The sequence below is a fragment of the Mugil cephalus genome, chromosome 23, assembly GCF_022458985.1.
Source record: "Mugil cephalus isolate CIBA_MC_2020 chromosome 23, CIBA_Mcephalus_1.1, whole genome shotgun sequence".
In the NCBI taxonomy this organism is placed as follows: Eukaryota; Metazoa; Chordata; class Actinopteri; order Mugiliformes; family Mugilidae; genus Mugil; species Mugil cephalus.
This window is the reverse complement of record NC_061792.1, coordinates 6,952,534-6,979,840: the sequence shown is the minus strand read 5'-3', so window position 1 is coordinate 6,979,840 and position 27,307 is coordinate 6,952,534. Positions and strand designations below refer to the sequence as shown.

At 45.2% G+C, this 27,307-nt stretch overlaps 1 protein-coding gene across 3 annotated transcripts in view; it reads left to right on the top strand.

Annotated features, from left to right (window-relative positions):
• Window positions 1–27,307, top strand: part of pard3ba (par-3 family cell polarity regulator beta a) — a 144,329-nt gene that overhangs the window by 58,804 nt on the left and 58,218 nt on the right. For 2 of the 3 annotated variants that reach the window (XM_047576988.1, XM_047576990.1), the window contains 7 exons: window positions 782–967; window positions 3,692–3,862; window positions 4,383–4,469; window positions 12,137–12,245; window positions 13,236–13,401; window positions 14,276–14,373; window positions 18,699–18,743. In XM_047576988.1, coding sequence (XP_047432944.1) covers window positions 782–967; window positions 3,692–3,862; window positions 4,383–4,469; window positions 12,137–12,245; window positions 13,236–13,401; window positions 14,276–14,373; window positions 18,699–18,743 — 862 coding nt within the window. The remainder of the gene's footprint in view (window positions 1–781; window positions 968–3,691; window positions 3,863–4,382; window positions 4,470–12,136; window positions 12,246–13,235; window positions 13,402–14,275; window positions 14,374–18,698; window positions 18,744–27,307) is intronic. The other variant, XM_047576989.1, reaches the window with a different exon arrangement.

Sequence of the window (27,307 nt, the reverse complement as noted above, 5' to 3'; positions counted from 1 at the left end):
TCCCTGGGTGACTGAACCTGGCATTTTTTTTTCTCCTTTTTGCCATTCTCTAATGACAGACATTTTCCTTCTTCTCCTTTGTTGCCTTTTTTTTTTTTTTTGGCCGCAAAGTTATTTTCTTCACATCAAACAGCGGCGGGTGAGAAGGGGGAGGAAACTCCAGAAAGTAGCAGGATCTGGAAGAAGGGGGAGATGTACGGGATGATGGAGAGATTAGGATGAAATGTAAAGAATGAGTGGGGGGAGGAGGGGGAGGGGGGAGTGTGAACGAGAGATGAAGTGGGCATACCTCAGGGATGGGTTATTACTTTTAAATGCTCCTCTCTGCCGCCGTCCCCCCCCCTCCTCCTCCTCCTCGTCTTTCCTCCCCCTTCCTCCCCCACTGCGCTCCAGGAGGAGGTATGAAAAGGTTATTATGTTTCCTTTAGAAATGGCTCCGCTCTCCGTCTGCGCCTTTCATCTCCAAATGGAATAACCTCCCTACAGTAGCTTTCTTCTTTTTCTCCCTACACCTTCATCTCTCTTTCCGGGTGCACAACACATTTCCTGTTATTTTCCTTTCTCTTCGAGTCTGTCTCTTTTCTTCCCCGCAGCTGTCTTCCACCTGACTCTTTAATCCGTCTCCCTTCCTTCTCCCCCTTTTCTTCAGTATTATCGCTTCACTATGGGCCTTATCAGTCGTTTCGGTTAGATATGGTGCTCCCACCTCAGACGGGCGTTACGTAAAGATGGCGTCTGGGATTTTAAACTTCCTTTATTTTATTTTATTTATTTTTTTTAGAAAGGTGAGGAGGCAAGCGGCCGGGTGATGGAGGACGGCAAGGAGCAGCTGATGTACGAGATCGCCCTCAATGAGACGGGCTCGGCCGGCTTGGGCGTCAGCCTGAAGGGCAACAAGTCCAGGGAGACCGGGGAGGACCTGGGGATCTTCATCAAGTCCATCATCCACGGAGGAGCCGCTTACAAGGTACAGAGTCCGAGTCCAGTCCTTGTAAAGAATCTGGGAAAGAAATGTTAGCATTAATTTGACAACACACAAGTAATAAAAAAAAAAAAAAAAAAAAAAATCGATTCAGGCATTTTAAAATATCGATTCGGACTTCAGGCTAGCCTACTTTCGGCCACCCCCACTTCTGTTTTATTGGGAGTTAGCTAAATTCGAAGCTAAGACTCTATCTTAAAGATGGACGACGAAATTTGCTCCTCAAATGGTGAAGCAAGGCAAGTAGAGCTCCCCCTAGTGGCTGGCTGCAGCATAGGGCCTAAGCTCCTCCATGTTAGTGGATGGGACTAAAGTTCACGTCAAATAAAATATTTTGAAGAGCCAAACTTGGCAAAGAGCTACAAAACGGACAAATCAAAAGATAGGTCCATAAACTGACATGGTTGTAGTTCAAGATGGCGAGACACATAAAGCATAGACACGTTTTTTCACCCACTGATCAATTTTGGGTTTTTTGCTATTTTGCTTCATTAACATGTCTTCTATCAAACTAGTTTTCATACACTTTGTCTGTGTAGGTCCTCTACTTTACTACTAAATTCACTAAAACTCAGCTTTGACGTGGCATATGACGTATCGTTGTGAAGCTCTGTTTCTCCTGCAGAAGTCTGCCAGGTCCAAATATGGTCACATCCTACGTATTGGCAACCAGTCGTGAAAGTAGAGAGGCCGGTCTGAAGCTAAACTCGCACTCTCATTGATATTTTGATATTGTTATGCTGATATGATTATATGATATGCTTTGAAGGATTTGAGTAGATTTGGTTTCGGTACATAGTGGTTTCCAATAAAAATATACTTTTAAGGCTGTTTTCTCAAAATGAGTTTTTAAAGCTACTCTGAGCCAGCATTTACACACACCAAACTTTCCAGATTCATTCCCAACTACCGAAGAGGATTTTTCATATACCATCCAGAACATTTTACTCCTAAAGACATACATGCAATTCAGCGCATATTTAAGAAGATAACTCCTCATTTGCATATTTAAATATAAATTCACAGAAAAATAGTTGTTTTTACGTAGGTAATGAACTGGAGACGTTTCATGGTGATATCTATCAGTTAAAAATGTTGCCCTATTCACCTTAAGTAATAATGTCTTGTTTTTCTCGCCTTGTTTCACTTGCTCGTCCTCTTCTATCTCGTGCTGTTTCCTCTCATCCTCTCCATCTCATTTCCTGTCTTTCTTCCCCCTCCCTCGCGGCCTCCCTCGCCCCCCCTGACCCCCGTTGACCCAGAGCGGCCTTGTCGCACCAGCGCCTCGGCGGCCTTATCTTTATCACTCAGCGCTCACTTTAAATTGCGAACGCGTCAGGAAGAAGAAGGAAAAAAAAAAAACATTTCAGCACTTTGGAGATTCCTCCACTCGGCCTCAATGTGCAGCCCCTTCACACACACACACACACACACACACGTCCTCCCATGGCCCCACTCGCCGAACCCAGATCCGCGGCGCAAGACGGACGAGTGTGGCGCCGCAGATAAACGTCTGGTCTGGGATCTGCGCGGCCTGATCGGCTGCTCCCAGAAGCGCTCTCAGAAGTTTTTCTTTTTTTTTCTTTCCCTGACAGCTGCTGATGCGGATAGTGCGCCGACAGAATGGCCTAGTAAGATGTGCGGCTGGCTGCGAAACAGGTCTCTGGGACAAGATGCCACATAAAAGGAAGGGAGACAGACACCAGCAAGAGAGAGGGCGAGCGAATGAAGGGAGGGGAGGGGGGCGGCGAACAATAGAGGGATGGAAACGGGCGGAATAAGAGGAGAAAAATAAAAATTGAAAAGTGGAGACACTCAGCGGGATCACAATACACCAGTGCGTGTGTGTTGATGCATGCTAATAAAAGCAGCTAAGGGGCCTGATGAGACTTTCCGCAGAGAGGAGGGAACCCGGGCGTCCCCCGAGTCTGACTGACACAATCACACAGCGGGAAAAAGAGGCGGAGACGAAGGAGGAAGAGTCGTGGAGAGATCTAACCTATTTCCATTAAAGAGTTTTGGGGGTTGTCAAGCCTGGGGACTCGATTATATTTTTTAAAAAAAAAATAGTTTGACTTCATCCCTGCTCTTATCCCGTGATCATATCAAAAGCTGAGAAAACAAATTAAAATTACATGTAGAGTGCAGCCGCCGCCGTTCCAACTCGCGCAGAATGGAGGGATTAACGGGGAATATCACGAATACGAGCCCGTCATAAATCTTTCATGACGTCTTTGGGAAAAAGGAGGAGAGGGGAGACCCTGATTGGCGGCGTCCCAGCATGCACCTCGGGTCAGCCGAGACGGTGCCTCGGTAATGAGGCGGGGTCAGAGGCCGCCGCTGACCGTAATGGGAGCGGCCGCCGCTCCTCACTCTTTCATATCGCTTTCCTCATTTGATCCCCCCCTCCCCACTCTCCCTCCCACTCTCCCTCCCTCCGGGGCACTATTCCGTGTTCCCTCTCTACAAGAGGCTGCTATTTAAAACACTTAGAAGTGATTTAGTGCCCACAGAGGCTATTCCATTAGCTGCTCTATGTATTTATCATGACTCTCCCACTCTCAGTAGATTGCTAACTCTACACTTTTCTTCTTCCATTTTCCCACTTTCTTCCTCTCACACGCATTTCACACCTCTCCCAATTCCTCCTCTTACCTTTTTAAAACTTAATTGCTATTTTCTCTTATACCCTCCAACCCCCCCCGACAGGACGGCCGCCTGAGCGTCAACGACCAGCTGATCGCGGTGAACGGGGAGTCGCTGCTCGGCCGCTCCAACCACGCCGCCATGGACACGCTCATCAAGTCCATGTCGTCGGAGGGGAACGCCCGGGGGACCATCCAGCTCGTCGTGCTCCGGGCGCCGAGACAAGCGCAGCAGGTAAAAACCGGCGGGAGAACGACAAATCGGAGCTGACAAAAAAACAAACAAACAAAAGATGATGTTTAGGAAAGCAGCGTAAGTGGAGAGGAGTGACGTTTTCAGGTCAGGGAAGGGCAGCGCCTTTAAGTGTCGGCGGATGTGGGGCAACGCGTTAACACTTCCTCATCCCTCGAGTTCGGTTGGATGAATTCAGCAACGTGAAACATTCAGACGCGTATGCATTAAGATCATTCATATCGTAAGCAGCTGCTGCCGGTTTGACAGGGAAATCGATGATAGACGTCATTCGCATTAGGATCATCTTTCTCCCGTGTTATGATCTTTTTTTTTTTGAAGCTGTCTATATGTGGGATGGCAAATTAATGGACTCTGACTCTAGTGTTCAAATAAACTATGTGGAGGACACGTTTATAAATGCATTTAGATGAAAATAATGAGCGTTTTAAGTTGCACACAATTAGTAAAGACGGACTCTATCCGCAAAATTTGCATCTGGTTTCTTTCTCCCTTCCTGCAGATGAGCGGTGCCAACGCCGCATCGAGCGCGGCCTCGAACGCCCCCGCCTCGCATCAGCCCGGCAGCCAAACGTCCTCCTCCAATCAGGTACGAGTGGCCAGCCGCCAAGACCAGCCGCCTCTGCCTCCCCGCTCCTCCTCCCTCCTCCTCCCCTTGCTGAGGAGGCGAGCGTCGGAGCCGCTGCCCCGCGGCCTCAGGCAGCGTTACGCGCAGAGGCCGGATGAGACGTACGCTAGATACACGTACGATTTAAACCTAACCGACAGACGCGGCGGTTACGCGTTCGGCCTCGCGCAAAGGGAGTGCAGCGACAACGACGATTACGAATTGGGGTATGAGCAGAGGTTCCTCTCGAACAGCCACACGTTTAGCGGCTTTTACAGGCCCACAGTGGGAAACTTAAACAGGTGTGAATATGGGTACACACACGGACACCCTCACAGATATGCAGACGTGCTCGCCTACTCGGCACTCGACAACACGCAAGGTCGCGTCGCGTTCGACGCTCAGGGTAAGGTAAGGTCTGGGCACACGCGCAGCCGCACCACGGAGGACTTCCCCTCTCGCGGCAGCGCCTACGCGGAAAACATCCGAGCGATGGCGGGGCAGATGTACGGGGACCCGCCCCCGCCCCCTCACGGTAGAATGCACTGGAACGCACACAGGTCCGCGGATACGTACGCAGACGCACGCTCGCACAACTACGCACTCAACCGCGCTCTGACCAGGCAACACTTTGGCTTCTCGGGTGAACTCTGACAGTAACGTCTGCCGCGTTATAAATGGTTCCACCCGCATTATTGATGAACTATCGGTATAATATCACTTTTTCTCTTTTGCACCAAATCCTTAATGTGCGTTCCCGCTGATCGATGGGGGCCATATTAATCCGTCTGAAAGCTTTCTCTCTGCCAAGTCCACTAACTGTCACGCCATTAACGTTTAGCTCCCTTTTTAAAAAATGACTCAATGCGGTGCTAAATTCCTCACTCTGTCACACGGGTTTAACTCACTAAAATTAACCGGGTCGCCTGCGACACCGCAAAGGCTGAATCTGCTCTTTTCCTGTTTTGTCTGTTTGTGTAAAGTTTTGTGTAAACCTTTCCTTCTTAATTTCTTTTTTTTTTTTTGGCTCTTAAAGGAATGTATGTACTCTTGCTTCCCTGTCGCACCTGCTTGTTCCTCCTTTATTAAATAAAGCTCATCTGAAGCCTCCTGCATGTCTGTTTTTCTGTTGGGTTTCCACCGCTTCCTCTCCCTTTGCCTCACTCCCCTTCTATTAAATCAGACTTGGTGCACTGTCCCCCTCCTGTTTTGGTCTCCTTTCTTTTCTGCCCTGCCTTTGGGTCTCGTTATCTGCTCAAAACGCAAGAGACAACAGACGTTTATCACACGCATAACATGTAATGAACATATTTGAACAATATCTCATGAAAACTATCTAGAGAGCAGAACCATGGATGCTGCGAAGCACTGCTGTGAATGTGATAAATGTGTTAAAAAAACTAAGCCGAGAGCGTAAGATGTGTTAAACTTTACTTATTTTTACCTCTTTTGTGTTGAGGTGCTACTGATAAAGCAGACATATCACGCTTTTGGTTCTATTATGCCAGATATATATTTACACATGCGAATTAGACAGAGTTGGACGTTAAACATGGCCAGAGTTTCAAAAAGTGGGGTAAAAGTATGTTAAATAATCAAAAATATTTGGCTTTCAACATCCATTTTCAGTATTTTCTTGATTTATTCATTTGCTCATCATAACAAATCAAAGTTCACTCACTTAATGTACACGTTCTCAACCTTTGGGGCATACACATATAAACAAGAAAAAAATTGCAGTTCTTCAACCGTCCACCAGAGGCAAACTCAAATCATGGGCGCCATGTTCGTTACATCGGAGGGAAGATTCTACAGTCTAACCCCATGGGGCAGATGTGCTATGTTGAAATAAATGTCGTATTTTCACCATTAACGTGCCTATAAATGTTATTCCCAACATCTGTCAGTATGTAAAAGGCCCTCACTTAAATATCTTAATATCACAGATAAATGTTTGAAATTACTCAAAAATTACGAAATTAAACTAGTCTTACTGTTATTTAGTATTATCATTATAACATTAGCACGATAGCCATAATAACTTAGTAGTACCCATGGTAAAGTTACCTATCAGTTAAATTTGTTTGTCTTCATTGACATAAATTACATGCACACATGGCTTCCCATATATATAACGGTAGCTGCTATTTTTCTAATCCTTTAGTCTAGATAACTAGCTAGAATAAGGCTATGTTCACTTTAAACTTCATTCATTTGTAAAGCAGTGTTTTTGGAATCAAGGAACACATTATTGATCGTATGACCTTATCTTTCCTGTGTAAAATGTTAATGAACGTCCAAGAGAGACATTGACATTTACCTCACATAACAGTTGACATCCAGTTTTTCCTTTTGATCTTCTGCTCCCATAGCTTCCTCCGTTTTTGTTCGATTTGCCGATCCTGTGCTGCAGCACTGTTGCATATTTTAACTTTTAACCCAATATTATTCTTTATTCTCTGTTATTGCCACTTCTTTGTGGATCAGTATTGGTTAGATGTATCTAACATGGCGCCCATGAAACACCTGACCAGCTCAGAACCAATCTGCATAGCGGGATAACTCAGACAGTCCAGTCCCTAGTTTGCCTTTTTGTTTCCATTTTTGAATTAGACAGGAATTGGGTGGAGTCAATGTACCAAGATGGCGGCGATTGGAGCCACCGCGCGAGCTTCAAAACTACTTTTCAGCAATCCTGTCGCTGATGTCAGAAGGTTTCTCCATCTTTACATCCAGTCCATGATTCTAACTATACAAAACACTTGGGAAATGTTAAAGACACTTAATAAGTGCCAGTGGGCCACCGCACCCACTGGCGCCGCCATCTTGCCCAGGCAATGGACTACCAGCCAATCAAATGACATTATGTCATATCCCTTGGGATAAATAAAGCATCTATCCATCTATCTATCCGTCTATGTTTGTTGCTGCAACTGCATGAGGCGCTCTCATAACCAAAGGCAAACAGCCAATCAGAGAAAAGTGAACATTTAAGGATGGGGCCTTAAAGAGACGGATACTAATAATCTCTCAGGGGGAGTCTGAGCTGAAGGGCTGCATAATGGGTAATACGAGATAAATAAGGATTTATTGGAAAACTATAAATCATGCAAAGCTGCTCTCGTGGAGACCTACAAATGAGAGTAAGAAAAACTCCTAACAGGCACGTCCTAAACTCTTACATAAACTGGGGCGGTTTCTTTCATCTCTGGTTGTTAATGGGAGAGAGACATAGCCCACAGAATCATGTTAAAAGTTCATCTGCTTCTCGAAAATAAATTTTCTGTTTGAGCAGACTGATGAAGAGGAGATCAAGCATGCCAAACGGTAAAAAATAGCAGCTTTTCTCTTCAGTCGTTCTGCTGAACTCTTGTCTTGAACCCGGATCGTCAGAAAAAGATGTTTCACGGCAGTTGAAGCAGATGCTCGGTGATGATGTGTGGAAACGAGGAGTAAACCGCGAGGGTTTGTGGGCTGATTGCCTCTGACCTGCCCGTGGCGGCATTTACATCTCATCTATAGCTCAGTCCCAGTGTGTGTGTGTCTCTTTGCTAGTTATCCAAGCATGTGAATGCATGCTAATCAAACACAGGTCAAAGTTCAATATATATCTGCATTCTCCTCTCATCTCTTAACATGCAGCCTGGTGCTACCGTAAGGCCGCATGACGAAACAAACGCTTCGTAAAGCTGAACACCCTGAGCCCCTGAGAAACCCCTCCACTGTCTGGAGCTGGCTTTCCATTAAGGCTGGGTGAATGATATCATAAACACCATAAACTGACACATTTGCCTTGTTAATTGCACAAGTGATTTAATCTAAATACTTTTCATGCGCTTGATGAGGTACAGATTTATTGGATGTAATTGGATTTTGTAAGTTCTGACGTTGTTATTATATATTTATATATGAGTTTCAAACTGCGACCTCTCTCTAGGGAAGTACTCAGAAACCTTTTTTTGTTGTTTTTATCATCTAATCTGAACATTGAGATACACATAGCCATCCACACCAAGTACAAACTGTATCAGCGTCCTAGCCTCCTAGCTTTTTCCTTTCCATGAGGCATCGCGTGTGTGTCCCAACTTCACGGCCCAGACACAGGTGACATCTCTGACCCTTTTCGAAGCCACTAGCTCTCACCGATAGTTTGTTGATGTCAGTTTGTTGTGATTGTACCTTAATAGCTTTCTGTCATTCTCAGCTCCTGCACACACAAAAATATCAGGTATTTTCTGACGGATTCATGAACGAAGAAAAAAGTTCTTACATCTTACAGCAGCAATAACGAAGCCTATGAAATGCACGTATGAAATATGTCCGGTAAAATTTTTATACTCTTAAAAAAGGGAAACTCCTCGTCAAATGCTAGTCACCGCCGTGTCTTTTTTGCCCGTTGGCTTCACGGGTTCTTTCTACTTGCTGCTTCACCTTCAGAAATGGTGACTTTGCCGAAGTTTGCAGAGTCGTGCAAATGATTGTATCCTCCTTTGCTCGAAGAGTTCCATCTTTATTGATTTGAAACAATCAGTTTTGAAAATTGCGGAGATGATTGCCGGAGATGCTAAAGCAGAAACACAAGCCTACTAACACATCAGGCTACGGCGCCGTCAAATTGCCGTACAAGCCTAAACTGCCTATAAAACCTTCCTGACTACCACAGTCATCTCATCTTCTATACCACTTAATCCTCACTAGGGTCTTGGGGGTTGCTAAAGCCTATCCCAGCTGGCATCAGGCGAGAGGTGGGGTACGCCCTGGACAGACTGCCAGTCTATCGCAGGGCTAAGACATAGACAAACAACCATTCACGCACTCACACCTAGGGTCATTTTAGAGTCACCAGTTGGTCTAACGAGCATGTCTTTAGAGATGGGAGGAAACCCGGGGTACCCAGAGATAACCTACGTAGACACAGGGAGAGCATGCAAATGCCACTCCACTTGAACCCGGACCTTCTTGCTGGGAGGCATCAACGCTAACCACCGAGCTGCTGTGCCACCCCGGTTTAAATGTCAGTCATTTCTCTTTTTGTGTAGCACCTCAGATTAGCTCAGTTTCATATACATAACAAGCAAATAACCACTAATAACAGACAGACATACAGTAACTCTGCAGGAGATGGATCCATGCAGAGACTGAAATGATATCTATTTGAATTACATACATATTCTTTTCTTCCCTTGCTCTCCATCCAGAGCCCAATGATCAGTGGGTGGGATGGGTGACACAGTAGGCTGATGCAGGGCTAAGCCTCTCAGAAGCCTTTTGTATGAAGCTGTAGGTTAAGACTGCCTGCATAAATGGACCCCCCCCTCACACCCCCCCCTCGTCCTGTTTACTTATTGTTGTGGGATTAAGATATCTGACTGCCTGTCTGCTGCCAGGCTGCTTCAAAAGCCTCAGGCGAACCAGAGGCAGAGGGATGGATAGACCGATGGAGGGAAGGATGGGGGCTATGATGGGATTTATGTGCCGCTGACACATGTGGAAGAGCTGTCAGAACTTTGTGTGTAAATTCATGCGACGCACACGCGAAAACATGAGCTCGTCGTGATTGACAGCCGCGACGCCGTGTCATATTAAGATGTATGGTAGCCACTAATGATCCCCCTGGGACTGCATGACATTGTGAATACACCCCACCCAGTGCTTTGATACACGGAAGCAACTGGAACACCTTTCATGATTCATCTTAGTACTATTTTTTTTTTGTCACGCTTAAATCAGTGTGTAGGAGTGCGTCTGTTTTTCTTGCTTTGTGCGGTACGGCTGTGGCTCCCTTCTCTTTGACCAGTGAAGGCTCCTTTCATCCTCCACCAGCGCTGATTCCCATCATCCCCAGTTCCTATCTCCATATGTGGGGTGGGAGTCCTTTGTAGTGCTGGATGGCTTTTCGATAAAATGCCCTAATTGCTGTGTTTTAGGTTGATTCATTCTCCAGCAACTGTAACAACTTCCTCGCTGGCAAACAGTAAAGGCAAAAAAAAAAAAAAACTTAACCATCAAAACGTTAACTGATGTGTTGCCATGGTCACCGTGTCAGGTTGGATGACAGATTTTCCTCCTCGCTCATAATCAGCCGGTACGTTTGGTGATATTTTCCTCGGCACCCCCGCTCCACATTGAGTCCAAATCCTGGGATTGTTGTAAATCTGTTCACATTTCCTCAAAGCTCTCTTTTCTTATCACCGCCTGATGGGACCCGCCGGTTGCGGGACGTGATTGAGCTACGCCGAAATGAATGCAAAATCCCCCCGCAAATGCAATCGCTCCATCTCCGATTTCGGTCGTGATTTCAGAGGGGCGCTGTTTTTTATTTTATTTATTTTTTTTGCATTTGCCTGTTTGATTTTCCATTTAATTTGTTTTGTGAAAAGAAAACTTGAGATGGTAGGTGATTGAAGCACGGATGTGACATCCAATGATGAGATCGTTTTCATGGTGGGGGTATACATTTGTGCAAGGACTAACCTGTATTCTTCAGGAACCCCTACTGTCAGGGTGGTCGAAATGGCATTTCCCACTCACACTGGGTGACAAGATTACGTGGACCAACTGATGTTGGCTAGGCTAGTTAGTTAGCTGACTGCTAGCCTGCTGGTCGTTATTTCAGTTGGACTGCGCTCCTAAATGTGTTTTGCATTGAATCTTGGAACAAGTGATCGTAAGGGTTGGGGTTAGTCCCTAGTGGACAAATCAGGGCTAGTTGCCAGTTTTATTGGAATCAGTTAATGCAGTTAAAATCTCCTGTGTAATTTTATCAGTTTGCAAATTCATCTAGCGGGCCAGATTGGTTTTGGCCCACTGGCTGTATGTTTGGCACCCTGGACATCATTGATTAGCGATGTGGGAAGATAAACTTTGGATTTACTAATCAGCCGTAGACAAGTTAGCCTTCTACTTAGAGTTGGGGTATGCGGTCAAACATTGTCAAAGTTAAGGCTCGACTTCTTTGACATGGCGTTGGTTAGTTTGCGGTAAATATGCGGCAGATGTTCGCTGTTGTGTTCAGAGCCGTCTTCTTAATACTATGGACTCATTGCTACAATGATACCAATGTTGTCCAACCATAGAAGTTGGTTGGACAGGTGCAGATTGACTGACCAAGCCCAAGATTACAGGTCCATTAATAGTCTTAATAGCTGTATCATCACGAATCAATACCCAAAGTTCAGTCATGCACTGCATCCTTTTGCATGATTGACTGTCCAACCTGTCCAATAAATGGCTCTCAGACTACAAGACTTCATGATGCCAGATCTGAACCAAGCGCACCAACCTTTCTACACTAAAGTAGACGAAGAGAGTTTTCCTATTAGTCTTTAGAACTTTGACCATGAACATTTTAATCCTTTCAAGATCATATCACCTGAGCTGGGAATCATACCTCTGGAAGGCAGGCTTGGGTTAACGGGCTACACCTTTGCTGGAAATTGCTGCTATTTGATGCCAGTAATGACTGATACGAGGTAAAAATTGAAATAAGGGCCCAATGCTAGTGGGCAATAAAATGAATGGCTGTACGAGGAAGCGGCCATCAATTTTTCACAAGCCACGGCTCCGACTGCGCTCGGCACATTTTCATGCCTATGAACCCGCTGATAACCGTTTTTATCGTCTCCCTCCATCTCTTTCTTTGTTGACAGGAGCCTTGGGGCCATGATGCATACCAGAGACCTTCAGGACCCTCCAGGCCCCCCAACACGGAGCCCGCCGCCAATGGAAGTCACACAACAGTGTCGACCGGCAACTCTGGTGAGCCTCTCGACACCGCGTGCATACTGTTTGTCCATTTGAGCTGTCAAACAGTCAACATTAGGCTTGGTGTGTTTGTGTGCTCCCGTTATCTGCATCTCAGTGTGTACACACAGCATGTTTGTCACCGTGTGTGTGTTTGCCATCGCCCCGCTATAGCTCCCGACTCTGGAGCAGCTCTTTTAGCTCACAATAGCAGCTAAGTATTCCATAGCGCCGCATTAGAAAACTGTCCCATCTTCTCCTAACCCTGCCTTTGTATCTCTTCTCGCCGTCTCTCCCCTGCATATTTATAGCAGGAGAAAGGGAAGTCATTAACTATGTTTTTCCCGAACGCCATGCTCGGGTTTTCATGCGCAAAAGATCTGACCTTGGAATCATTACGCTGATGAAACGGCTTCTAAGTGGGGCGGATTTGCATACTTGGTATTGTGCGGCGCGCGTGCTGTTGTGTTTAAAAAAGGCTAACAAACTGTTTTAAATTCATTCTTTATCCCTCTCACTCCCTCCCCCCCTTGCGTGGATGCATGGAGCTGGAGATGCTTTTCTCACTGAGACTGTCGGCTCTCTGTGACGCTGGGAAAACTTGCGCGGAAGTTAAAGTGAAGCTTCTGCGTGCATTAATCTTTGACGTATAGCTTCTGAATGTCTGACCTTGCTAAGCTCTCTATTGACCGTATTGATCCCCAGTTGAAGGACACACCATTCCTCATTGTGTCTGATGTCCGTAATTAAATGTGTGTGCGGCGTCTTGTCACAGCTGATCGATATACATAATGAATAATATCCACAGCTATTCAAGAGCCCTCGAAGTTTTAGAACGTATTAAGCTTGCTTTGGAGTTAATTCAGGCGCCGGTGGGAATCGATGCAAAAAAGAAAACAAACAAAATGTGTTATATTTAACAAAAAAGTCGGGACCTTATCCATTTTTTTTAAGGAGCTTTGATTCCGTCCCGATAAATAAAAAATCTGTGTCGTTCCTCCTCAGCTCCGTATCCCGCTGCGACCACCAACGGTGGCTACGTTCACTACCGCGACGATGACGACGACAACAGCGACGAAGGGGAGGTGGAGCGCGCCTTCCCTCCGCCGCCGTCCCCCGGAGCCGTGGAGGAAATGAACAGGGACTCGCCGTCGAATCTCCCTCGCTACAGGTAAACCCCACTCAATGAAACACACACAAATTGCACAGCACACCTCTATTAAACAACACACAGGGCCGGAGTTGTTTGAGTCTAACGGCCCGCTGTGTTATGAGATAAAGAAGAGTCATTAAGCTAAATATCACAATGTATTATTTAGACCCTACGGTCTAATTGCAGTGGCCAGTTTGCATTATGCAGTAGTAATTATGGTGATAGCGTAATAGAAAGAGCTTTGATACTTCTACGAGTGCGTAGCTGTACATTCAGCTGAATGCTGACCACAGAAACACTGTACTGTTTGATATATTTATCCTCAGGTTAATCAGGATCAAATGAGTTAGGAGCTTGAAAAATGGCTTGAAAACGTCTGATTAGGGTAAAATTTATAAATATGCATAATTATTATCAATTTGCATTTAATATTAATCTACCCTTTATTAAAATATGTTCGATTCAGGTTAATATGTATGCGACCCCCCATCGGTAGCTCCTTTTGAAGACCTGTGTTTTTTGATATTCTCCTCCATTTATAGCACTTTAACTCTCTAATGCAACACCTCCATGCAGCCTGGATGGTAATCAGTGCTTTTGCATACACAATTTCTAGAAAGATGGAATAATCTCTTATGCATATACCAAAGGACATCAATTGTTGTTTTTTTAACCATAGCTGTTAATTCGCTGGTTCATGCCATCTGGAATGGGAGGAAATGAAATGATGTGTTTGTGTCTGTGGGAGTTTTCAAATCCTGTTTGCTCTCACTCGCGCGGATAAGTTAACAAACAAGTATTCAGGATTCCCCCCCCTTCTTTCTCTTAAACAGCCACTCGCGAACGCTTCCGCTGCTTTCACTGATGCTATGTCGTGTCTGTTGCCTTGCAGCGACTTTCAGACGGTACCCCCCGCGGCTGCGTCTTTCTACGGCAGCGACGATAAGGACAACGTTCCTCGAAATAGAGCATCCAAGAGCATGGATATGGGTGAGCTCGCGCACACACACACACACACACACACACACACAAACCCCTTCAATGTTGAAAGAAGATCTTGTTTTCAGCCAGCAAGTAAACAAAGTTTCCGCGGCCAAAACGCACGAAACCACAGGCCTGCTGTTGTCTCGCATCAGTCTGATCGTGGAGCCGGACTACAAACGCGCAACAGCGATCACATGCTTCTTATCAGTACACTTCTTTGTTTGTGATGCGTAGCCCTCTCCCATTATCCCTGGCCTGAAGGGATTTGACCTCCTGAACTCTTAAACCCAGGGGGCTTCCCGGCAAACCGCATGAACACGGCGTCTGGATTGTGTGTCTGGAGCTTTTGTGTGTAAATGAAACGCGCAAGGTTTCCAATCTGTGTGTGTGTGTGGAAGGTGGCAATGAAGGGGCTGATTTCCTTGTATTAACCCTTTCTGACCCCCTTTTTTTTTTGCCTTTGTCTGTCTTTCCAATCCTTTCGTCTCTTTCTTTCTCCCGGATAATATCTCTTTTTTTTTTTTTGTCTCGCCTCCATCTTTGTTTACCTCCGTTGTTTTCCTTTCAACTCGCTGCTCTTGCTCTCTTCTATCCATCTCTTTTTCTCCTGTGCCTTCTCTCTGATTTCCAATCCCGGTTCATTAGGTTCAGTGGATTGGCTTTCTTCCTGCAGCAAACGCCTCTGCCACCCAAGCTGATTGGCTTTCATTATGGACAGGGGTGGTCTGCACACGCCGCCGCGCACAAACACACTCTCAACTATATCCCACTGAGGACCCACTCCAATACCCACCACTATCTGTATCCTCTGGCCTCCATCTCCATCTCTGGCCGTCCTCCATTTCAATCTGTTTTTTTTTGTTCTTGTGTGTGTGGTATCTCTGTTTCTATTCATCCCTTCCCTCTCCAAAGTGCTCAGAGCTGAAATAAGGTACTTAGCTGAGCTCTGTATGTGTGTGTGTGTGTGCGATTGTGTACATGCGTAAAGATGACAGGAGCTCTGAACACACGGGCTGACCCCGGTGCGTCCGATTTTTATTTAAAGAGACGTGTTTTTTTTTTTTTTTTCTTTTTTCTTCCCCCTCAGGAGAGTTTCCCGCGTGTCAGTGTTTACGGTCACATGTGTCTGAGCTCTGGCAGGTTAGCTTTTATTAAACACCACTTGACAGGGAGAGGTGAGCTGCTTTTGTTGACCCTCGATGCCTTAGCAAATAGTCTGTTGACTCAGAGCTTTCACTCACACGCAGAAAATCCGTTGGCTGGGATGAATAGCAGAGTCCCTGACTCTGACTCGCCGCGCCACAAAATTCAGACTGTTCTAAGACGGCGTTTGGCCCTTTGGATCCTAATAGAGAGATGTTTTTCATTGATGCATTTATCAGTGCCTTGCAAAATTGTCTGGATAGACTTTAAAACGCATGGAAACATCAGATCTTCTGCGACTTCTGTGCACAATGACTATTTTACCTAAATCTGTGTGTGGAAGGCAAATTCATTTTCCCCTCCGTTGGTACTAATTGCGGCTCCCGTGCACAATAAGAGTCTCGTTCCACGTGACGTCTGGCCACGGCGGAGTCACCTCTCCGAGGAGCGAAAGTCTTCATCTAACACCTCGAAGTCAGAGCTGACCGTGACAATTGCACGGCGTCGTCTCCTGGGGCGGCCTCGCATTGAGAGTTGTCCACGGTTGGGCCTTAGCCGAACTGGTGTGGTTTGAAAGAAAGAAAAAAATAAAGATTGGATGAAAGACAGGTAGTCCAAAAAAAACAAAAAAAAAAAACAGGAAACCAAGAACTAAGGGAAGCTGAACGTAAACACAATGGTGTTCATGCGTCCTCAGAGCTGACTAGAAAGTAGTCCATGGTTTTCGGAGCCGTCCTCGTCCACGGGGGAGTATAATTGAAGCCTGACTCTCTCTCCTATTATCTCTGCACATCTTTCGCTTTCACTTGCATGCTCTCTGCCTGTGTCACCTTGTTCTTTTTTTCTGCTGCTTTCTGTCCCGCAAATTACTGCATTACCTTCTCTCTCTACCTTGCTCCCCCCTCCTCTCATGTTTTTTTGTCTTTGATGCGTCTTTTTCTCCCATCTTATACTCTCAGTCCTACACTTTCTCTTCTTAATATCCTCCTCTGCCTCACTTCTAAATTCATGATATCCCCACTGGAACACTGTGTTGTACTTCTGAAGGATTGCGACCTCTTACTTGTGTGGTTCTTAGAATGGGTGAAGAGGAATCTCATCTGCTATACTGGTACCCCTTTAGCCGTTTGTTTTAAAGGACCTTGGTGTCTATGTTGGATCCTTGGGTGTATATAGTGTTGGATCTTAGGTTTCGTTAGGTCTGGATCCTCTGCGTTCTAATGTGTGATCCTTGTTTTGTATGCGCCTCGGTTTGTATGGTCTGACCTTAGTTGTCTTGCTGATCCTAGGTTTTGTTAGTCGTCTTGGGTTGTAATGCTGGATCCTTCTGGGTTTGTAATAGTGTCTGGATCCTTCTGGGTTTCGTATAGTGTCTGGATCCTTTAGGGTTTTGTAGTGCTGATCTTCTGGGTTCCTTATAGATCTGGATCCTGTAGAGTTTCGTATAAGTGCTGGATCTTCTGGGGTTTCAATAGTTATTCTGGACCCTTTGGGTGTCCATGTGTCTGAGCTTAGGGTTTGTAAGTTGGATCTAGGGATTATTTATAGTGTCTGGATCCTTTACGTTGTTCTATAGTGTCTGGATCCTTCTGGGTTTCGTATAGTGTCTGGATCCTTTAGGGTTTTGTATAGTGTCTGGATCCTTCTGGGTTTCGTATAGTGTCTGGATCCTTTGGGGTTTCGTATAGTGTCTGGATCCTTTGGGGTTTTCTGTAGTTTCTGAATCCTTTGGGGTTCGTATAGTGTCTGGATCCTTAGGGTTTCGTATAGTGTCTGGATCCTTCTGGGTTTCGTATAGTGTCTGGATCCTTCTGGGTGTCCTATAGTGTCTGGATCTTTAGGGTTTTGTATAGTTTCTGGATCCTGAGGGTTTCATATAATATCTGGATCCTTTACGTTGTTCTATAGTGTCTGGATCCTTCGGGGTTTCGTATAGTGTCTGGATCCTTAGGGTTTGGTATAGTGTCTGGATCGTTTAGGGCGTCCTATAGTGTCTGGATCCTTTGGGTTCTGTGAGTTGCGGAGTGGACTTTGTGGCTTTGGCTTAAGTGGTTGGATCTCTGATTTGTTGACCAGATTGGATCTTAGGAGTTTTTATAGTCTGGCTTAACAGTTTCTCATGTCTGATCTTTTCGTTTTTATGTGGGCGGCATAGCCAGGTGCTTTCTCCTGTTGGAGGAAGATTGCTATGATCCTGGAGAGCTGTTGGTGCTGAAGGGTTTAGGTAGCACCAAAGGTTTCCCCAACAGAATTAGGGGATCTGTTTTGTTGCTGATCAGTTCTGAGCACTATAAGCTAGCTTAGATAGGTCTGTATTTTCCATTTTTGGCCTTTCACTGTTGCAGAAGAGACAAACTTGGCTGCCAGCCATGCAGACTTTTATCTTTCCTCCACAGAAATGGGTAGCTTTTCATTATCTGCCAGGGTCATGTGGTCCGAAATATATTTTTTTCCCCCCCCAAACTTTGAAAGTGTTTAATATTTTGTTTCACGGTGCACAAGGTGTTACTGTTCCTTTGCCTTGATGGCTACAGATGTGTCGCTGCAGGGTTTTATGAAGCTTTGTTTTTTGATTTCCGCCTCCTTTTTTTTTCTTATTATTATTTTAGCTCTGACATATCCACTCGCACTGCATCTGTCACTTCTTTAATCTCTCGCCACCACTCCGCCTTTTTCTCCCCAATACTCTCCCTTCCTCTCATTTTCTCTCTCCCTCAACCTCATCTGTCCGCTGGGAAAATTGACCTCATAAAAAATGAAAAGGATTATTTAAGAGAAATGGCGGCGTAATGAAAGCCTATTATTGTATCCCACGGTACACCGGTCGCCTGCCTGCTGCCGGCCGACCACAATCCTAGTTAGATTAGGTGTTGCCGGGCGCTTTATTATTTTTCTCATTGTCTCATCTCTCTGTGTTTTCCCATTTTCTGTCAGAATCACAATATCTCTCTTTCTTCTGGTTTTCCTATATTTCTGCTTCTTTTTCATTTCCTCTTTCGGTCCGTGTCATTTTGTCCCTCGCCGGTCCTCCTCCATCTTATACGGGCAGTCATTTGCCGCGTATGCCGGCATCAGTCGGTACCAGTGTGACAGTAAAGCACTGGGGTGAACTGTGGGCTGTATTTTCTCTCAAAATATATGAGTTCTGGTATTAACGGTGTGATTTTTGCCTCTTTTTTGTGTCCTAGTGGCTGATGAGAGCAACGTGGGATCACTGGTTGGGCAGAGGAATGGTAAGTGAAGAGAAAATCCCCTCCTTTTTATCCTTTGACCTACCAGTCTACCATATTTTAATGCAACTGTTCAACAAGTCCTTACTAATTCTCAAGGTTTATGCCACATTTTACTCCTTCTTTTCCCTCCTCCCACCCATGCCTTCCACTCCCGGCCTGACAAAGTTGAGTTGTGAAGCACTTAGTGTCGGAGCTCTCTCTGCTTTATAGCCGCCCAGGTCAGCGGGGCCTCGGCGTTCAATCCTCACCCGGCTGACAGCAGCCGTATTACATTCCGATGGCTTCTCCTTCTCCCGGGTTATTTCTGTGCGCGCCGTTGTTTTATTTGAGAAAAGTCTGGGTTGTGCTATTTTTGCTGAGTGACATTGCACAGCGCGGTTGAAAATACTCCACGTCTAGTTTGCTTTAACATTCATTTTATTAGTGACAGAAGTAACCGACTCCCACTAAAGACACTGCAATTCCACATTCAGTGAATAATACTACCAATAAAATATTTATAGTTTTTAGGCGTTTTCCTTTATATTTGATCACTAGGAGACGACTGAATTAAAGGATGACATGAAACGAATGTCTCCATCCGGGTTCAAGCTGATAATGTTGCTTTAACGTGGTCAACGTCGGGGGTAACACAATTACGGCAACCCATCGGACATTGTGTTAGGACTTAAGGGGCGTTCACACAGGAAGAGGCGAGCAACAGTGTGGTAACTAGAGGCCAAATGACGTTAATGAAATCTGGACAGCTGTAGCATTGATAGGCTTTTGCTACGTGTGCGGATACGAAGCTGATCTATTCTCAACTTTGAGGCTTCGACTAATTCAAGCTAAGGATATGGTCGATTGTCGTTTAATGCCAACATGTCCACAAGTGGTTGCAATTCAGAATGTGGTGTTTGAGAAGGCGTTCTGAAAAAATCGACATTCCTAATGAATCAGCATTCTGAAACATCAGGGTTAGGTTAATATACAAGAGGGTTATCTAGGGTTAGGGTTAGAGATAGGGTTAGGGTTGCACAGCCTGCAACATCTTCTGGGTCAAGACCATGTCTAAATGTGGATTATTTTTTAACATGTTGCCAGTTTAGACTCCCTTACCGCCTTTTGTTTTAGGTATTTTCTTGACAAACATGCCATGTAAGCTGCATTGCTGACGTAGTTTGACAAACAAAGCCTCCTCAAGTATGACTGGTCAATGCTTCAGTTACTCGGTCAAGGCAAAAGGACAAAAAGTTGTTATAGTTACCAACATCATGATCTTAACTTTGGGCGTGACATTCAAAGAATAGACCAACCATGACCAAGCATTACCCCGTAGATACGGACTGAAAATATTTCTTGGAAAGTAATTGGTGCTTTTCGCGCACAAGTACCAGGGTCGACTGTAAGTACGTTGCTTCTCCGTGGACCGGAAGACTCTCTGTTGTTGATCCTGACAGCTCCACAGTGAGCGTTCACGCTCGGTCGACCGTTTCTCATATCTCATTTACAACTTTTAATATGAACAAAGCCTCGTGTAAGAGAAGGATCGCGGCTCGCATTTTAGCTCTGGTGCTGGGAGAGTTCTGCTTCTGTTCGCTTTTGCTCCTTCTCTTGCCGTTACTCACACACATACACGCGCACATACTCGGCCACAACGGTTTCCTAAATCCACCTGCAGCCAACTGAGCCTGTTGCCGGCGGAATACAAATGGCCCGAGCACCGTTCCTGACCTCAAATCCCCCACACTCAGCATTCCCACAAGTGGCTTCACCTCCGCCCTCGTCTTCTCCACCCCGATACCCCCCTCCCTCCCACCCTCCTCTACCACCTCCTCCTCCTGCTATGATTTTTCCTGGCGTTTCTACACGGCCATAACCCTCAAGGCCCATGATAAATAAAGCGATCCATTTCTTACTGCGCCGTCCCTTTCTTCTTCTTCTTCTTATGTTTTTTTTCCATCTCCTCCCCAGCTGACGTCTTGGCTAATGCGTATTGACGGGGCTTTTGCGTGTTTTTTTTTTTTTTTTTTTTTTTTTCTCCATTTTTGCTGATGAGGCAGATTTGCCCCGGCTTCCTACGCTATGCTCCACCCCCACCCTCCGCCACCACCCTCCCTCCTAAATGGCCTCAGTGTTTCTTTATGGGCTTTGACATATTTCATTAGGCGGATGGTCTTAAGAGGCATGCCTGGCTTCTTTAATCTGGCTAAAACCCTTTTCTCTCTGGCTGAAGCTGCCGTGAGGTGCGCTTCATCCCTCCTTCTCTTCCTCCCTCTTTCTCCTCCCTCCATCCTTCCCTCCGTCGCTTACTCAAGCTGCCCCACTCCTTCTCTTCTTCCCTCCTTCTTTTGTGACTCTCCACTCTTAGGAGTCACCATCTTCAACGGACTTTTATTCTTCCCCTTTTATTTTTCGCTCTCCTCCTCGCCGCCACCCTTCCTTCGTTTTTTGATCATCCTCCGTCTCCGGCTCAGTGTCGCGAGCCTCATCCCCATTTTTAGTATCCTCTCAATCCCAAACCTTCATCTCCCTCGCTCTCATTTCCTCCTCCTATTTTCCCAGTTCCTTCTTTACGATCGCTTTGATTGTCTTTCCCTCAACACCCTCTTCTTTTTTAGCCCCTCTGTAATCTTCATTCCCCCCCTCTCTCTTCTCCCGCCGCTCAGCTTCAGCTGTATCTGTTCCAGCCTTATGTGATTATGGCGAACATGCTCCTGCCTCGCAGTTTCCTCCACCGAGTCAGACCCAGCCCAGCGCCTCACACTGTGTTTTTTTATGAGAGTGTGTGTGTGTGTGCGCGCGAAAGTGAACACCCCACAGACAGCCAGAGGAGTAATGAACAGATATCCCTTCATTCATCCCTCCATTTCTCACCCTTAGAGTCTAACATCTCCCCTGGCAGCAGTGGAAGCACCCACACACACAGAGGCACTGGGGCTTTGCAGCACTGCTTCCCACTCTCATGGATGCATACTTTCTCTTGCTTGTGGTCTTCCCTTGTTCTTCCATTCTTTTGTATGTTACGTGCGTTTCCCAATGATCATTTTGTGCCAACTAGCTACCAGCTAACCCTCCAGCAGTGCCAGCATCCAGTTTTTTTTTAGTTTTTTTATTCCTTGCACGATAGGACTTTAAAACAAGCTAGTGTTGCCCCAGCGGTGAGCCCTCTGTTTTGTTTCCTCTTTTTATTTTGATGAGTCTGCCCCTCATTCGCTCCTCCAGCAGTCTGTCTCTCTCTCTCAGTTCCTTACATCTGATGTGTCAATGTTGATTTAAGTTGAGGCTCGCCATATGCTACTTTATTTGAAATGATCGACGGCCCTGTGTGTGTTTGCTTTTTCTTATATTCTAACTGCTTTTCTGGTTAACCCCTCAAACAGAGCTGGGACTCAGTGCGTATTCTCTGCCCACTAGGGATTTTCGGGGAACTCGTATCTGGTCCCAGATGTTCCCAGACACCGCTTTATTAACATGCCACAAGCATGTTGTACATGCTCTTCTTGCTGGTCAGTATCTGTCACTGGAGTCGTCTTAGACACTGGTTAAGCTGCACTGTAATGTCTTCTAATCAGGTGTAGACTGTTGGAGGCTCTTCTGGATCTAAATATGCATTGAGCATGGTTACACAAAGTAACACTGGGTTCTATGAGTAGCATGTTGTTGTAAAATCGCTATTTATGTATTGTTTTGTGAGTAGGAATGCATCAAACTTGGACTTCTAAGTCCTCTAAGTACTAATAATGATACATTTTAGCTCATATTACCTCTGTCGGGGTTGACTGCATTTTAAATCAGGTCTAATTATCCCATTAGGGCTGGTTCATTTGCTACAGGTAGGTTTTCATTTTCAGATTTTTATCCATTGAGACGTGTAGTTTAGGATACTTTTTTAGATTAACCAACAGTATGAGGAACATTCAGAGCCGAAGTACGACAGCTCACTGTACCGGTTGGGTCCTGGGTCACTCTTCTGGTTCCCAGACCCCGCTTCATTAACATGCCACAAGCATGTAGTGCACACTCTTCTTTGTGAGTTGTTATGTGTCACTGGAGTCGTCTTAGAGACTGGTTGAGCAGACTTTTAGGTTTATTGGTGGCATATAACTCAGCTTTTTAGTGCACATCCTCCACATCCTATCCTACTGCCACCATCTAACTATGCATTGAGCATGGTTACATAAAGTAACACTGGGTTCTATGAGTATAAGTGTAGCGTGTTGTTGTAAGGTCGCTGTTTCTGTATTGTTTTATGAGTAGCTGGGTCCATCAAACTTGGATTTCGAATTCTTCTAAGTACTAATAATAGTACGTTTTAGCTCATATTACCTCTGTCAGGGTTGACTGCATTTTAAATCAGGTCTAATTATCCTATTAGGGCTGGTTCATTTGCTTCAGGTAGGTTGTCATTTTCGGATTTTCATCCATTAAGACTTGTAGTTTAGGATACCTCAAGATAAACCAACAGTACGAGGAACATTCACAAAATGCTCAGACGAGGAAAATCTAACTATAGCATCTTTATGTCAGATTCCTGCATTCGCCTTTAAAGTCAGTAAAAGCCTTCACAAGTACAGTATACGCAGGATTGTGTGTGTGTCTGAATTTATGCACTGTACTCTTCTCCCTCGTTGCGCAAGCCTTTTTATCCGACTCCGTGTTTATAAATGGCGCATGTCCCACTCGGTGCAGCTCTCTCCAACCCTCATCCATACCCCGCCACCCCCGCCGTGTCGCTGTAATCCAGCAGAGGTAGGCAGTAATTATGAAATGGCCTTTTAAGTCCCCTCCAGTTATTAAAGCCATTCATCTAGGTGGAGGCTAAATACAAACAGCCCATATGTCCCCGGTCCCTCGTACATCTGAACAGCTAAACACAATTACCGCCACAGCGACGCCTCCATCCTGCTTCATCCTCCGCCTCTGATATAGCTGAGTGCCTTCAGATAGTGACGGAGGGATGCTCGGAGACTGAGCAGGAAATTCATTAGAGGAGAGCTTTGATTGGCTTTAACGTGAATTGGATTTGCGTTTACTGGCTATACAGTCGTATGGAGTGATTTGGTTTGAAGTCGGATGACGGCTGGCTCACAGCAAATGTAATATCTGGTCTTGCTGAGAGTATCTTTTACCCAGCTTGAGAACCAAAGTGGGAAAGTTTGGACCTCTGACCTCTCACATGTCGAAGCAGGTCGTCTAGAATAAAGCTTTTTAAACTCTCATATTCAGTACATCTAATCCAAGCTGAAACAATGACGATTACTGGAGACCTTTCCCATCTTCTGTCCATTTCTTTGTGCACTTTAAAGATCTTAAACCCATCTGTAAACTTTTATGGAGATGGGCTGGCCTAAAATCCATAGTCATTTGTGATCTTTTAAGTCACCTAATGAATTACACATCCTTTACTGAAGCAGTGTTAACACAGGAGGGAACATTTCTCTCCCTCGTAACACTGTATTTAATGTTTCAGCTGGATTGAATTCAATAACATTTACTGACACTGAGATCATGCATGTGTATCTGGATGTGTTTTTATAGTGAAGTGCAGGTCAGGGTCTGTTTAACTGCCCTGCAGGACACAGGCTTCTGGTTTTATTGGCCGATCCTGAGATTGGATGCTAGATTGAAAAGCGTGTGTGGATCTGAGTATTTTTTTATTTTTTTTTCTAAGCGTGGTTCCTTCACCCAATTTAAAGAGCTGTGGTCAGGAGCAGCGTACCCCAGCCCCGTTTTTTTTTAAAGTGCCGGCTAATGTGTCTCCTTGGCAACCCGCCATGGCCCATCTCCACACACACACACACACACACAGGCCTCACCTCCGTTGCCACCTCCAGCAGTTTTGATGGAGGGGGCACTTTCTTGTAACCGTGGCAACCTTTCTGCCAGTCTGGTACAAATCTGCTTGCTGTGGAGCACATTGTAGTCCAGTTGATAGGTAAGTGTTAAGATCCCGCTGAGACAGTGTTGGAGGGGAGGGTCAGAAGTGTTTCAGGGATGTTTGGAGGTGTGTATGTGGGTACTAGAAGAAATATGCATGCTTAAATATGGATAAATCAAGATTAGTCATTTGCTGTTTCCCTGTATATCCCTAAGACAGGATCAGGGGTTGGTGTTGCTTCTAATTTCTTTGAAAGATTTGGGGTATTTCCTCAATATTTGACCTCTTGTTGTCATTTATTGGGCTTTGCTCTTGTCCAGCTATTCTCCATCGTCATACTTTTTAAATCTGAAATCCGGCCACACACTAGATATCCGGACTGGATATTTAAGTAGTCACGATGGTGAGGTTTGAGCAGCTACTTATGTGTTTAGTGTGGAATACAGGTGACGGTTTGCGGTGGTAATTGGCACTCTCTTAGTTTTGAGCTTTTTCTTGCTTTTAGTGTCAACAAGTTGAGTAAGTACTGTTTTATAGTCAACATTATTACCACTTCAAATGACTCTTTAACACCGAGAAACACTGCTCAATTGTTCTGTGTTAAAGTAGAGCATTACAGTCACAATGGCCCACTTGTTGCACTGGACTGACAACCCGCTCTATGTACCAAGCCCCGGCCACCCAGGACTAGAACATCCTGGATAATGGTTCTGAGATTTCTTCTTCTTCTTCTTCTTTTTTTTCTCTCAACGCTTGGTGCTGCGTTCACACATCAGACACTAGAAACGCGACTTTATGCCATTAAGACCACACCTGCTGAAAAATGCTCATTACAACTCAAGTGCTCAGAAATTGCCTAGCGGTGTGGCATGATGGGGAAGACATCTTCTAGAAACAACCAATAATGGCTATTTTTTTTTGCTTAGTTGCGTGAACATCTCTTCATCTTTCCTCCTCATGAGTTTCAGGCCTGTCTTAGAATTTAAGTGGCTCTGCTGTCATCGGACAGCCTTGTTGCCGACGATGCTGTGCTTAAATGGACCACTAGTAACAACCCAATCAACATACATATAACCTATGTAACCACCTCGGTCAGAACAGACTGGCCTGATTGGCAGAAATCTTGGATTCAGAGGAGTGGTGTCAGCCCTTGGATAGGAAATCCATGCAATGGGAGAAAAATGGTTTAATCCAGTAAAAATGAAGTGTCCCTACATGGGTACCTTTTTCCCATGTTTTGCAAAGAACACCCTAAACCCCCCAGAATGGTATAGGTCCTACATTGCATTGGCAATGCTCTACAACCTCATCCCTAGGACCACCTTTCTATCCACCCTACTACTTTTACCCCTTGACACATCGGATTGCGACTGCCCACATGGGGTAAACATCAGGTGATGTTAGGAGTTTCCGAGAAGGACAGAAATGTGAAAAAAGAAAGACATGATTTGTTCAAACAGTTGTTTCAAAAGACAAACAAAGCTGGAATTCATCTGATTTCATGTGGAAGAATTCTTTTGTGGAAGATTAGATTGCTTGGACTGAGAGGAGTGGTGTTGACCCTTTGACCGGAAAACCATTTAATAGGAGGAAAATGGTCTAATCCAGTGGTTTTCCCCACATGCAGATGTGTTTTATCATTACTTGCAAACCAGCCAATATTTTCGGGACCTAAAAGATAGGTACCTTTTTGGTGTATTTTGCAAAGATAACCGTAAACCCCATGAATGATATAGGTCCTACATTACATCGGTAATTCTCTACAACCCCATCCCTAGGATCGCCTTTCTGTCTGCCATCATCTGACCGCATTTTTGCAAACGATGTTGTACATGTTAGATTTGGTAATGGTCGCTGTGCTTAAATGGACCACTAATAATCAAAATGACAAACCTATCAACTTATGTAACCACCTTGGTCAGAAAAAATCTTTGGTGGAAGATTGTATTGCTCGGATTGGGAGGGGTGGTGTCGACCCTCCGATAGAAAAATCCATTCAATGGGATGAAAATGGTTTAATCCACTGGTTTTCCGCACATGCAGATGTGCTCTGGCATGACTTGTAAACCAACCGATATTTTGGGGACCTGTGGAAGGAAAAATAAGAGAAGTGTCCCTAGATGGGCTCTTTTTTGACATGTTTTGTGAAGTCAACCGTAAACCCCCCATAAATGATATATTGTCCTACATTGCACTGGCAATACTCTACAACCCCATCCCTCGGACCACCTTTCTATCTACCCTACTACTTTTACCCTATGACACATCGGATCGCAACTGCCCACATGGGGTAAACATCAGGTGATGTTAGGAGTTTTGAGAAGGACATCCCTAGGACCACATTTCTATCTACCCTACTACTTTTCCTCCTTGCCTGGGCCCCCTCATGACACATCAGATCCCCACTGCCCACACGGGGAGTTTCCAAGAAGACAAACAAAACCGGAGTTGATGAGTTTTGAAAACTTCTTCTGTTTTCCTAAGATTGACAGCTCCAGTGTGTCCAAATGCCAAAATGGTTAAGTCGTCATCCTGCGCTGCAGCTTATCGGAAAGCGAAAAACGCCGCCGCTCCGATTTGATCTTGGCTGCGCGAGCGTTACAGCTGTGAAGGGCATTGCCCATCATCGTGTCCTTTTTGGCTGTTAGGCTGTTTGTCAAATATGTGCACCAGCTTGAATCAGTGGCAATCAGGCGGACGTGAT